Raw genomic sequence first — 14,534 nt, 5'->3', positions numbered from 1 at the left:
AGCTACGTTTTGCTGATGACTTCATCCAAAACATTGGCTCATCAAGGGCTGTGAGATGCCGAACGGCAAGCCCCCCACGCAGAAAAGTACCCGTTGCCAGGTACCCTTAAAGTACCCTTTTTAAAGTAGGTCTTAAATCCTCTCAAAATTCAATGATATCTGATGAGCCAATCTGTACTTTCTGCAGAAAAGGTCCCACCCGTCTCTACAAAATACAGCGTGTGCCTAATCTTCAAACCGAGCAGGATCAGCCAACACTCTTTCCATTTCACATTAGCTCAGGCTTTTATAGCATTTCAACAATGTTCGAAATAGTTTAACAAACGACTGTACTTTATATGGATTATTATCGAAACACGTGTACTGATGCGGTCAAATTATATCGCATGTCAAGGTATGTTGCATAAATCCACAATGGAAATACAATGAAATTAAAAAATGATTTAATTATTACTCAAATAATGTCACACATTTTCAATGTATATTTTCCCCATTCTACACTCAACAAGCAGTTCCCATATTCCAGCATTTGGCACTGTGCGTAAGCATGGTCATGGTCGTGCATAAATTTATGCACACTCAAGCAAGCGTTCATATTCATAAATCTCACACTTTGTGTGGAAACGACTCCATGTATGGTTTACACACAGATTTGTGCATCTGCATGATTGATAAATGAGGCCACAGGTGTGCGAAGCTCTTAGAGACTTACCCAAAAAGACTGTCGTCACTGCCAAAGTTGCTTCTACAACGTATGACTCAGGGGTGTGAATATTTATGTAAATGAGATAGTTATGCATTTCATTTTCAATACATTTGCAAACATTTCTAGAAACATGTTTTCTCTTTGCCATTGTGGGACATTGTGTGTAGATGGATGAGAGAAAATATTGAATCCATTTTGAATTCGGGCTGTAACACAACAAAATGTGGAATAAGTCAAGGGGTACGAATACTTTCTGAACGCACTGTATGCGTCACACTCAGATAAACATCATTGGTACGATCAAATTCAATTTCTACAAAATAATCACTAATTTCATGCCTAATTTCATGCCCCTTCTCTAGGATACTCTACAGACCTGTGGCCAGAATCAGTTTGTTTATTCTACAATAAGTCCTATTTCCAGTCAGATATCCCACTACCTCTTGGGTGTGATCAACAGAATGGTGTTTCTCAATGAACAATACGGACAGGAGTTTTTCCTGACCACATGAACTGACCAGGAGTACCTCCTCGCGGTATGACCCTTGACCTCCAGTCAGTGTTTAAGCATCAGTTCCTCTCATTCACTCAGTCCTGTAACAGTCGGCTCAGTGGCAGGGCTTCATGGGCCTGTCACAGCAGCACAGAGTGGCTGGCTCTAACAGGCCTCTAACAACAGTAGCTACAGCTGCATACGCTCTACACAGACACAGCAGCACAGCACGTCTCCCATCAGACGAAATGTCCATTTCCAGATTAGGAGATAAGGGGTCGGGGGTTACTGATGACAGGGTGAACAGTTCACGGAGAATCAGAACATCAACATCCCATTGAGCTGTTTGTAAATGATTAAAACACCAGCAGACGGTTCAAGCAGTGAAGGAATGCTTACTTGTTCTGATTGTTTACGTTCTGTATGCTTACGTAGAATGGGTTAATGAATAACAGGGTGGATATCTATTGGGTATATAAGGCCTATTGTATGTTGCTATATATATATATATATATGTGTGACTGCTGTCAGGGTACACAAATGGCTGTCTGAAGAGATGGGAATAACATCTACCTATGAAATACACGTCTGTCTGCACAAGACCTCCCACACTAGCATGGTTACTCTGGTAGAGGGAGATGCAGGGTTAAGTGCAAGTTAGCCGCCTGAGATAGAGGGTTCATTTCAGTGCTGGATAAAGAAGTTAGGACAGAGATGTTCAAGTCTTCTTACGATTCTGTAGCCTTCTGGGCTTAATAGAGCGGTTCCATGAGAAACACTGCTGTACATCCCTGGGACTGATATGAGAGGAGTCTGAAGATGAGAATGGATTCTGGTGTTCCTTTTTCCACACCCTAACCCTACACAGATGTACTCCACCATACCAACCCTGCTTCCCAATCCAACCATGACAACCCCCCCTGTCCTACCCTCGGCCCTGGACACAAGGCATGCAGGGACAACATGAGAGTTGATATAATAAACATCATGTAACGGAACATTTCAAATGGTCCACACACCTAAATCTTTATGCATGGGCACCGGGGCAGATAGAGCAAGGTGAGACTCATGCGTAAGCAACACTTGCAGCGGCAGCAGCAGTAGAATCTTCAAAACATTCTCAGACCAAACTGAGATTCAATGTAACACTAGAAGACCCATCAGGTCAGTTTGTCAGATCAAACCAAGATATCCGAGCCCCAACGAAGTCAGACGGTCGGTCCTTCAGTTCAGTGTCTTTTTACTCACAGGGATGCACAGACTTCTTTTGTTCTAGCATCCTGTCCACTCATCCCTCAAACAGTCCCTTTTCCCCTTTCCGTGCTTTCTCAACCCCACCTCCCTTCTCCAGAGGGGATGTGAGGAGTGAGGGAGGGGCTGCCCGTGTCCTGAGGGGAGAATAGTAATCTAAGCCTCAGTGGGCTCCCGTCTCTCCCTGGGTCAAAAGAGGGTGAGGGTTGAAAGGTCAGAGTGAGAGATGAAGGGTGAGAGGTCAGGGTTGATCCTCCCGTAATGCCTTCTGCAAGCTCTGTCGGTAGACTGCGAATCTCTGCTCCACCAATCGCACACGCTCTGCCTCCTCCTTCTCCAGAATCACCAGGAAGTTCTGCAGCTCAGGAACTGAGAACGCATGCCACTGAGATGGAGAGAACGAAAGGGAGCGAGAGCGGTATTAGTGATGTTAGAGATGGCATTCATGAAGCAATGAATGATTTTAGGACACACAGTATATGTGTGTGTGTGTGTGTGTGTGTGTGTGTTGTGCTGTGTTTGTCTTACCTCCACCTCTCCAGTCTCGTTCTCCTTGAGGACGAAGCTGAGCAGCTCAGGATCTGGACCCACCACCAGTCTCAAAGCGAGAGGACACTCCACAAGAGGAAGCTTCTGGAACAGATCTACACAGACACACGACAAAGGAAAGACACATTAGATTCCACATCCAGGCCGTTTGCATATTATCAGAAATCTTCAAAATCTACTCTCAGTCGGGTGGCAGAGTGTAAATATGCGAATGTATACAGTGGGGAGAACAAGTATTTGATAACCTGCAAAATCGGCAGTGTTTCCTACTTACAAAGCATGAAGAGGTCTGTAATTTTTACAAAAGGTACAGTTCAACTGTGAGAAAATCCAGAAAAGCACATTGTATCTAAAACAAAAATCCAGAAAATCACATTGTATGATTTTTAAGTAATTAATTTGCATTTTATTGCATGACAAAAGTATTTGATCACCTACCAACCAGTAAGAATTCCAGCTCTCACAGACCTGTTAGTTTTTCTTTAAGAATCCCTCCTGTTCTCCACTCATTGCCTGTATTAACTGCACCTGTTTGAACTCCTTACCTGTATAAAAGACACCTGTCCACACACTCAATCAAACAGACTCCAACCTCTCCACAATGGTCAAGACCAGAGAGCTGTGTAAGGACATCAGGGATAAAATTGTGGACCTGCACAAGGCTGGGATGGGCTACAGGACAATAGGCAAGCAGCTTGGTGAGAAGGCAACAACTGTTGGCGCAATTATTAGAAAATGGAAGAAGTTTAAGATGACGGTCAATCACCCTCGGTCTGGGGCTCCATGCAAGATCTCACCTCGTGGGGCATCAATGATCATGAGGAAGGTGAGGGATCAGCCCAGAACTACAGGGCAGGACCTTGTCAATGACCTGAAGAGAGCTGGGACCACAGTCTCAAAGAAAACCATTAGTAACACACTACGCCGTCATGGATTAAAATCCTGCAGCGCACGCAAGGTCCCCCTGCTCAAGCCAGCGCATGTCCAGGCCCGTCTAAAGTTTGCCAATGACCATCTGGATGATCCAGAGGAGGAATGGGAGAAGGTCATGTGGTCTGATGAGACAAAACTCCACTCGCCGTGTTTGGAGGAAGAAGAAGGATGAGTACAACCCCAAGAACACCATCCCAACCGTGAAGCATGGAGGTGGCAACATCATTCTTTGGGGATGCCTTTCTGCAAAGGTGACAGCATGACTGCACCATATTGAGGGGAGGATGGATGGGGCCATGTATCGTGAGATCTTGGCCAACAACCTCCTTCCCTCAGTAAGAGCATTGAAGATGGATCGTGGCTGGGTCTTCCAGCATGACAACGACCCGAAACACAGCCAGGGCAACTAAGGAGTGGCTCCGTAAGAAGCATCTCAAGGTCCTGGAGTGGCCTAGCCAGTCTCCAGACCTGAACCCAATAGAAAATCTTTGGAGGGAGCTGAAAGTCCGTATTGCCCAGCGACAGCACGACTCCCTGCTGCAGTGTGTGCAAACCTGGTCAAGAACTAGAGGAAACGTATGATCAAAGGTTTCTGTACCAAATATTAAGTTCTGCTTTTCTGATGTATCAAATACTTATGTTAAGCAATAAAATGCAAATGAATTACTTAAAAATCATACAATGTGATTTTCTGGATTTTTGTTTTAGATTCATCCTCTCACAGTAGAAGTGTACCTATGATAAAAATGACAGACCTCTACATGCTTTGTAAGTAGGAAAACCTGCCAAATCGGCAGTGTTTCAAATACTTGTTCTCCCCACTGTATACGCGTAATCTGTGTGCGTAACTCACCTTGTCCATCGCGGTGTGTCTGTCTGTACAGAGCAAACTTGCGTGGGTTATCCTGCACCATAAACTTCTTCAGCAGGCCCTGTATGACCTCCCTGACTGTGGTAGTACTACTGATGTGGATCTGCTTCACACAGTCACTGGGCAGGTAGAACGACGTCCGCTTCTCACTGAACCCTGCTCCCGCCCCCTCCTGGCCCTCTGACACAGTCATTGGCCGTCTTTCCGCCTGGCCGTCTAATCCCGTCCCCTCCACAGCAAGCACCGTGACTGGTCGACTTAGTCTGAGGTGGACCTTAATGAAGCCAGTGTACAAACCATCAGCACCCTGGGGGATAGAGAGAAAGAGAGAGAGATTCATGTGTGTCTGTATTGGTAAATTCCCACTCAGTACACTAGTACACTCTTAGAAAAAAGGGTTCCAACATGGTTCTTCGGCTGTCCCAGTAGGAGTACCCTTTTATGGTTCTAGATAACACTGTTTTTTCTAAGAATGTACCTATGTGTATATTTAAGTGTTGTAGCACCCACCAGTTTCATGCCATTCTCTGAGACTGTAGAGTTGTAGTCCTCTATCTTGGCCCGTAATTCTTCCTCTGACAGAGCCTTGGGCCCTCTCTCCTCTTCGACCTCTTTCTGCTGAAACACAGAGAGAGAGACAGACAGCAGGCTGTGTGAGAAACAGGAACTGCAGTACAGGGGGAAGTTGACACAGACAGAGCAGTCATTATGACTCAGAACTGAGGACACCTGGACTATATATGATGTTTCTTTCAGTCTGCTGCTATCACTCCAAACAACAGAGGGCGCGCTGTCTTTCAGACAGGGACAGTGGAGTTTACACTTAGGCCTAAGAACCCAGGGTGCACTGTGCGCGCGCACACACACTCAGTCTTGTACAGCTAACCTTGTGGGGACACACAATTCAGTTCCATTCAAAATCCTATTTTCCCTAACCCTAATTGTACTCTTACCCTAACCCAAAAACCTAACCTTAACCCCTAGCTCCTAACCCTAACTCTTAACATAATTCTAACCCTAATTCTAACCTTAACCCTAAACCCCCTATAAATAGCATTTGACCTCGTGGGGACTGACAAAGTCCCCAGTTGGTCGAATTGTTATATTTTTACTATTCTTATGGGGACTTTTGGTCCCCACAAGAATAGTTAAACACGTCCACACACACACACACGCACGCACGCACGCACACACCCCCACACTTCTGTACATTGCCCATTGGGCTCTAACATTTATAGAATGTTGCGTGACTCCTCATTCTTGTCTCCCTTTCCCTTCCTCCTCCTCCCATCCTCCCAAGCCCCAGCATGACACAACACTGCAGTTGCCCCCACAGACTGAACAGGAGGCAGAAAATAATCTGAATGGAGCAGAAGACATAGAGAATTACTGACACTATGCCTCTGTGTTGCTCTTTCTCTCCCCCCGTTCTCTCGCTCTTCATCCCCACTGACAGACACATCAAGCAGTCACTCGGACAGCTCCAATCTCTCCCCCTGCTAAGGCCACGAAAAAGCACAAAACTCCCCCTCCCACCATGCAGTGTGAGTGAAGGGCTCATCATGAGGGTCGCTCATTATGGGGGTGAGGGAGAGATGGGGGATGATGAGGCGCGAAGGGATGATGAGAACGGGGGAGAGGAGGCGAGAAGAGGAGAGAACATGGGGAGGCATGGTTGCTGAGCAAGCCTTAGCAACACAGAGTTTGACTGGGTTATTTATAGATGCATCCTCTTATGTGGATGCTGTTTTCTTTTTTTTCTCCTCCTTTTCACTCTCTTTTTCTGGGACACGGTTGTGTGAGCGATAGACAGCTAGGGGAAGAGAGAGAGAGAGAGAATGCAGGGCAGGAATCTTTTATGTATGGGAGTCCTCAGGGTGTGAGGGGACAGATTCTGCTTCATTCAGTACAGTCACTTTGTATACGCGTGTCTGTGTGTGTGTGTGGTGAGGGTGCAGTATATCTTGGCTTGCGTTGAGCAGAGATGGGGAGTAGGTTCAGTATGAACAGGACATGGTGTCTTCCCTTTCTTCACTCCTCTCTTGTCTCATGACAGACCCATTAACTTCTCTCCTCCATGAACAATCTGCTCAGGCGGAGAGTTACGTTTGCTGTGCGTTTACAGCTTAGTGTGCGTTTACAGCTTAGTGTGTGTGTGTGTGTGTGTGTGTGTGTGTATCTTGGCAGGTTCCAGTGCAGTAAGAGTTAATGATGTGAGAACGCAGAGGGAGCTTTGGGCAAACTGGTATAAAATGTCAAACTGACCATCTCTAAACAACCGCGAAACTAAAGACCTTGAAACAGCATGAACATTCCTGCAACATCAAAGATAGAGGATTGGCACAGCGTTACTGTATTATGTGCAACTCAATGTCTGCTGATGGGGAAAATACTCCACTGCAGACTGTATATATTTTTTATATACATTTAGGTTGCTATATGCCATAGAGACACATTTTGAACACACACACCTGCCTCACACATAGGCAGGGTCACACTACGGCATTTGGGACGCCGGGGCACTTCCCCAACCCCCCCCCCCTGCTGTTTTATAGCTCATCTCATGCTATTCTTCACTAAGATATTCCAATGACCCTGGGATTAAACACCTCCCTCTGGAACTGGATCCTGAACTTCCTGACGGGCCGCCACAAGTTGGTCAGGGTAGACAAAAACACCCTCAACACGGGGGACCCTCAACACGGGGGGCCCCTCAAGGGTGCGTGCTTAGTCCCCTCCTGTACTCCCTGTTCACCCATGACTGTGTGGCCACGCACGACTCCAACACCGTCATCATGTTTGCAGACGACGTAACGGTGGTATGCCTGATCACCAACGACGATGAGACAACCTACAGGGAGGAGGGCAGAGACCTGGCAGTGTAGTGCCAGGACAACAACCATTCCCTCAACGTCAGCAAGACAAAGGAGCTGATCGTGGACAACAGGACCGAGCATGCCCCCATTCACATTGATGGGGCTGTAGTGGATTGGGTCGAGAGCTTCAAGTTCCTTGGTGTCCACATCACTAAGGCTCGATCATGATCTAAACTAGGGTTGAATATTTTCTATGTATTTTACAAATGTTCTATCCTGAAAATAAATGACTTTTCTCCCGGGTAACCTGGTATTTCCTGACAAAACCGGAAGTGTCATTCAAAATCATTATAAAGCATATGCATCGTGCCTTCGTAAAGTATTCAGACGGCAGGGACTGTAAGACGAGTCAGGATCGAGCCAAAAATTAACGGAGAAAAGTACAGATCTTAGATGAAAACCTGCTCCAGAACGCTCAGAACTTCAGACTGGGGCGAAGGTTGACCTTCCAACAGGACAACGACCCTAAACACACTGCCAAGACAATGCAGGAGTGGCTTCGGGACAAGTCTCTGAATGTCCTTGAGTGGCCCAGCCAGAGCCCGGACTTGAACCTGATCGAACATCTCTGGAGAGACCAGAAAATAGCTGTGCAGCAACGCTTCCCTACCAACCTGATAGAGCTAGAGAGGATCTGCAGAGAAGAATGGGGGAAACTCCCCAAATTGACTCGGTACCGGTACTCCTTGTATATAGCCTCGATATTGTTTAAAAAAAAATAAAAAAATCTTATTTGCTAATCTTTTCTTACTTTTTAACTCTGCATTGTTGGTAAAGGGCTCGTAAGTAAGCAATTCACGGTCAAATCTACACCAGTTGTAAAATATTGTAAAAATATTATTTGATTTTGCCATGAAGATGAGAGAACATTTTGCAGTTTTAAAGCTAATTTCCTGCCATTCTACACATTTTGCCATGAGGCTGAGACACAAGATTCCAGGGTCAGAGTTGAAAAATCCTCCTTCACTAGTTCTTAGTTCTTGAAAACTCTCAAGTCTCTCAGGAATTCCTGTGTTTGTGGCTTGATGTTTCCTAACTGCTAAATATAGTTCTCTCCCTCCCCTCTGTGCATTCCTCTAGAAGTGAGAGAGAGTATGGTCAGAGGACAATAGAATAGTAGGACAATTCACCCCTGCCGGGTCCATGGCCGACCACACCCACACAGAGCTCAGGCCAAGAGAAAGTAAACCAGAATATCCAAACTCAGACCCAGGGCTCCCAGACATCCACAGCCAGAGAAAGTAAACCAGAATACCCCAACTCAGATCCAGGGCTCCCAGACATCCACAGCCAGAGAAAGTAAACCAGAATACCCCAACTCAGACCCAGGGCTCCCAGGCATCCACAGCCAGGGAAAGTAAACCAGAATACCCAAAGCCAGACCCAGGGCTCCCAGACATCCACAGCCAGGGAAAGTAAACCAGAATACCCAAAGCCAGACCCAGGGCTTCCAGACATCCACAGCCAGGGAAAGTAAACCAGAATACCCAAAGCCAGACCCAGGGCTCCCAGACACCCACAGCCAGGGAAAGTAAACCACAATAACCAAAGCCAGACCCAGGGCTCCCAGACACCCACAGCCAGGGAAAGTAAACCACAATACCCAAAGCCAGACCCAGGGCTCCCAGACACCCACAGCCAGGGAAAGTAAACCAGAATACCCAAAGCCAGACCCAGGGCTCCCAGACATCCACAGCCAGGGAAAGTAAACCAGAATACCCAAAGCCAGACCCAGGGCTCCCAGACACCCACAGCCAGGGAAAGTAAACCAGAATACCCAAAGCCAGACCCAGGGCTCCCAGACATCCACAGCCAGGGAAAGTAAACCAGAATACCCAAAGCCAGACCCAGGGCTCCCAGACACCCACAGCCAGGGAAAGTGCACATGTTGCTCCCACTTTGACAGGATCAAACTTTGTGAAGCATTCATTTGGGCTGCAATCTGAGGTGCAGTTCATTTCCGATATCTGAGGCTGGTAACTCTAATGAACTTATCTTCTGCAGCAGAGGTAACTCTGTGTCTTCCTTTCCTGTGGCGGTCCTCATGAGAGCTAGTTTCATCATAGTGTTTGATGGTTTTAGCGACTGCACTTGAAAAAACGTTAAAAGTTTTTGACATTTTCCAGATTGACTGACCTGCATGTCTTAAAGTAATGATGGACTGTCGTTTCTCTTTGCTTATTTGAGCTGTTCCTGACATAATATGGACGTGGTCTTTTACCGAAAAGGGCTATCTTCTGTATACCTCCCCTACCTTGTCACAACACAACTGATTGGCTCAAACGCATTACGAAGTAAAGAAATCCCACGAATTAACTTTTAACATGGCACACCTGTTAATTGAAATGTATTCCAGGGGACTACCTCATGAAGCTGGTTGAGAGAATATCAAAAGTGTGCAAAGCTGTCATCATGACAAAGGGTGGATTCTTTGAAGAATCTCAAATACAAAATATATTTGGATTTGTTTAACACTTTTTTTGGTTACTACATGTATGTGCTATTTCATGGTTTTGATGTCTTCACTATTATTCTACAATGTAGAAAATAGTCAAAATAAAGAAAAACCCTTGAATGAGTAGGTGTGTCCAAACTTATGACTGATACTGTATGTTAGAGCACTTTGGTTTCATGAATAAATATGTTGTAATGGAACCACATGACCTGTTTCTGTCTTCAGTCCTTTTTAATTAGGATAGATGGGCTATATGGGCTAGGGTATAGGTCGAATGTAATAGTCTGACTATAACCAGCCTAAAACTCCATTCCTATTCAGAGAAGATTAATCGAATTGGAAATGAGCTATTATCAGGCTGGTTAATCTGAAGCATGTCTGTTGAATTTTGAAAAATCCATCGCACTCGTCCCCACCCCACCTACTCAGCCACTGCGTTGCGGCCATGGCATACTGCATACCTTTTACTAAATGGTACATGCTAAATAGTATGTGGCAATAAGTACATAATATACAGTTTAAATATGTAGTACGCTAGTATGGGTATTCGGACACGGCCAGTGTCATCTGAGGCTGCAGTGTTGCCCCAGAAACATTACAAACAGATTCAGGCAACAAACACAACAGCTTAACATTCAACATTTACTAAAAACATTCCCCTCAACGGTAAATGGTGATGACTCATATTCGCCTGGGTACTCCGTGGCTCACTCTCAGATACCAGCTTACAGAAGGTTCCAGCACTTTAGTGTCATAAACATTTTCCAAAACAGAACTTTAAGTGATGTCTGTGGGCGTCCTGATACCGGATTCCCTAACCCTGACCTGAGCTGCACCCTCATCTCAGACTTTGTCTCAGAACGTTAGGTCTTTATTTTTACTTTTTTTAAAATAAAACATTTTCTAAAACAGTAGACAACATACACATCTAAATGACAACATCATACAAACATCAACCACATCACACCTGCCCAGACCCACTAACACACACCCCCATCTCCAGTGCCCGAATCACTTTCCACCACATAGCCTGAAACTGAACCATTTTGTTTCTCTCTGTAACCCACGGACTTGATTTTACCATCGTGTTAATGAAGGTGGATTGATTTATTTTAGAATACATATTTTCAAGATGATTGATTGAGAAGAGAATCAGCCCACCCATCGGGTATCCCACTGCACCTCCATATGCATGTCTTGAAATATGCAGACAGACAGATTACAAAGTAAGTTTACATTGTAATACTTCTGACAGCCAACTTTCTAGCTCCTCCCCCAACTTCCAGACTTTACAGCGTTCCCAGAAAGCATGGATTATTGAGTGTTTATTAGTTTTACACTTAAGACACGACTCTGTTGTACTGTAGAATTTGAGAATTTTGTCTCGTATAATAAATTCTATACATTTAGTTTACACTGGATTAAGTGTACATTTTCATTATTAGTTATGCTCAAACTTTCCCTACATATTGCACCAACATCACTACTTTTTAAGTCCTGGTTCCAATAGTTTATATTTTTTTCTAAGAGATTGTCAGTTGGATATGCTCTCTGCAAGGTTTTGTATATATTTCCTATAATATGAACATCCTTTTCCCTCAAGGTTGCTCTGATGTCCAAAAGATGTCAAAGCTGCATGTATTTGAAACTATCTACATACTGTATTATTGGTTAGTCCAAAATGATTTTTAAAATTCTGTCATGGAAATAAATGCATTTCCTTTAACTACGACATTTACCATTTCTATGCCTTTAGTTTTCAATGTGGACAAATGTATTGGTGAATTCTGAAAAGCTACCAAGTATTGTTTTTAGGAAGAGATATTGGTTCTTGTAGAATACGTTTCATTTTCTTCCATGTTGTTATAGTATTCTTAACTATGAAGTTGTTCATGTGCTTAGCTTTATCGTTTAAAAACAGACACCTAAAAAGATTCTGGGAATGAGTATGCGCATTATCAATATGTACCCATTTTTCCTCTTTAGTGCATTTAACTATATGTCACAAGTAAAAGCCTTGAAAATTATAACTGGTTTAGCATGTATTCATTTTGTGAAAGCTGCAATATATTTAACAGGTTTATTTGCCATTATGTAGTATGCTTTATTTGAGTTTAACCTGTAGTTGTTGGATCTCAAATGCAAAAGACAGTATTCCTGATTAAGTTCCGAAATGTTATTTTCTTCTTTCCCTTGTCAAGATTTTTTATGCGCTTTTTCTAAGATGGTGATTTATTTTTCTTTCATTTTAATTTCAAAACCAAGTTGAATTTTTACTGAGTATGAGATTATCATCCCCCTAACGTATGCCTTAAAAAGGTATCCCAAATTACTTTTCATTTACGTATATAATACATGTGCTCTGTTCATTCTATAAATTCTGTCGCTATATGTATTTTCTATTGGTGTAATGATCCGATATGACTACATCATTACTTTTTTAATCCAGTAAATAGTTGAGCGCATTTCAGAAAAAAAATGTAGTCAATTCTTGAATCGTTTTTTTACTTTGAGAAAAAAAGGAATAGTCTTTTGTAGTTGGGAATAAATCCCCAGGTGTCCTGTAAAATATGTGTAGAGATGAACATGTTCAGCCTCTTTGGAGGCTCCCTAAATTAGACTTTTTAAAATTAATATGTCTGTTAATTTTATCGAATGTATAATTTAGGTCCCCTGCTAAAATAATAGTTCCTGTCTGGATTTAATCTAATATAGCTTGATTTCTATCTAAAATCAGCAGATTTGTCGCTGGTGGAATATACAATGAAATCAATGTGCAATTTTCACCATGTAAGGTACAATTCATCATTAGAAAATGGCCTTCTTGGTCCATCTGCTGGCATATAACGGAAAATGGTGTATTCTTATTTATCAGGATGCCTACACCTCTGCTATTACTACAGTAGGTGGCAGCATAGGCCTCTCCAACCCAGCTCCTCTTTAAATGTTCAATTTCTATTAAAAACTCTAGCTAGAAAACCACATCTGCTGACAACATCTCTTTAAATGTTCAAGAAACATATGTTATTTTACTCATCATGGAGCGCGTGCACATTCCATGTAATAAGTTGGAATTTGTTGGTCTTTACTTGTGTAGAATCAAAGTTAACCTTATCTATTCCGTCTATCATTGAAGAACCAATTAAAACATTTTAGCAGACATGACATGTGAAGGCGGTGGGCATTCCATATAATGGGAGGATCACAGTATAAATACATAGTTATGGTATACATTACATACATAGAGAGTGTGGGCATGTGGGCCGAGCAGACATATTTATATATTTTTTAAATAAAAAGCAAAGTACGTCTTTGTACTTGAGGCGCCATGCTTCAGTTCTACACGTCGCCGTTACCACTTCCTGTCGTGGCACATGGTCGTTGGACGTGATCAGGTGACACAACACCCCTGGTGTCACGCACTGCTGTGGCCATTACGGTCTAGAGTGAGCCTGTAGAGGACTCATATCCCACTCTATGAAACAACAACTCTATACAACTCTATGAAACGATCTCTCTGAAATGGATCCGGGCTGGTATAACGGCGGTCTACAACACCATTGAGCCCTGAGCAGACTGCTCCAGTAAAGGAGGCACACGGGAGAGGAGACCACACTTAGCTCCCCAAGTCTCTGATAGCCAAATTAACTCCTGTAGATGAGCTGTGACAGCTGCGATAGCAGAGTGCCGCTAGGATAATGAGCGGTGGAGGTGACATAAGGGAGTGACTGAGTGAGGGAGGCAGGGGAAAAGAGAGGCACAGATCCTGTAATGGAAGCTCTAACCCACGTTTCCCATTTCACAGACGGCATAGACAGTAGACCAGGTGTGTGCGTTTCCCTGTGCTACTAGTTTCATACTTTCATTCAGTGTCGTATCTCACCCAATCACGTTCGCTTCTCTTGTAATCAGCAAGCGCCAGACAGACACGAATACGCACTCACACTCCTGCTTGCGCACCTTAGCTGAGCTCTGTTAGTGGGTCAAAGTGTCGAATGGAAGAAACACACGATCCAACCCAAGCACTGATTCCATTTCACAGCTCGGTGTGCGCAGACACAGACAGACACACACAAGCACATGTAGACATGTGTGTGTGTATACGTGTATGTCTGTGACATTAATTATAAACACTGGTGATTTTACTAATTCATTCATTTCCACGACATCAAAGCTCCCTTTAGAGCAAGGGAGTGCTCCCAAGCAGTAACACACACACACACACGCATAACACTGGCGAACATGCTCATCAGGACGGGAGGGAGGAGATTAGAGGTCCTCTATTCTTTGTGAATTAATGTCAAGAGAGGAGCCTACTGCTCCAGATCAGCCAGCTTTAACATTCAGCTAGGGTGAGTGAGACAGCGTTCGAGAGAGAGAGAGTTTATAAATGCATGTAA

General features: G+C 43.9%; 1 protein-coding gene across 2 annotated transcripts in view; it reads right to left on the bottom strand.

The window, feature by feature from the left end:
• Nucleotides 1–426: 426 nt before the first annotated feature.
• Nucleotides 427–14,534, bottom strand: part of LOC115136839 (ras association domain-containing protein 5-like) — a 53,390-nt gene continuing 39,282 nt past the window's right edge. The window contains exons 3-6 of one of the 2 annotated variants that reach the window (XM_029672669.2): nucleotides 5,314–5,421; nucleotides 4,786–5,110; nucleotides 2,979–3,094; nucleotides 427–2,835 (exon numbers count right to left, since the gene is read on the bottom strand). In XM_029672669.2, coding sequence (XP_029528529.1) covers nucleotides 2,692–2,835; nucleotides 2,979–3,094; nucleotides 4,786–5,110; nucleotides 5,314–5,421 — 693 coding nt within the window. In that variant the 3' untranslated portion in view covers nucleotides 427–2,691. The remainder of the gene's footprint in view (nucleotides 2,836–2,978; nucleotides 3,095–4,785; nucleotides 5,111–5,313; nucleotides 5,422–14,534) is intronic. The other variant, XM_029672678.2, reaches the window with a different exon arrangement.

This window comes from Oncorhynchus nerka, linkage group LG2 (assembly GCF_034236695.1).
Source record: "Oncorhynchus nerka isolate Pitt River linkage group LG2, Oner_Uvic_2.0, whole genome shotgun sequence".
Lineage (NCBI taxonomy): Eukaryota > Metazoa > Chordata > Actinopteri > Salmoniformes > Salmonidae > Oncorhynchus > Oncorhynchus nerka.
Note: the sequence above shows the minus strand (reverse complement) of the source record. Positions and strands in the feature narration are given on the sequence as shown.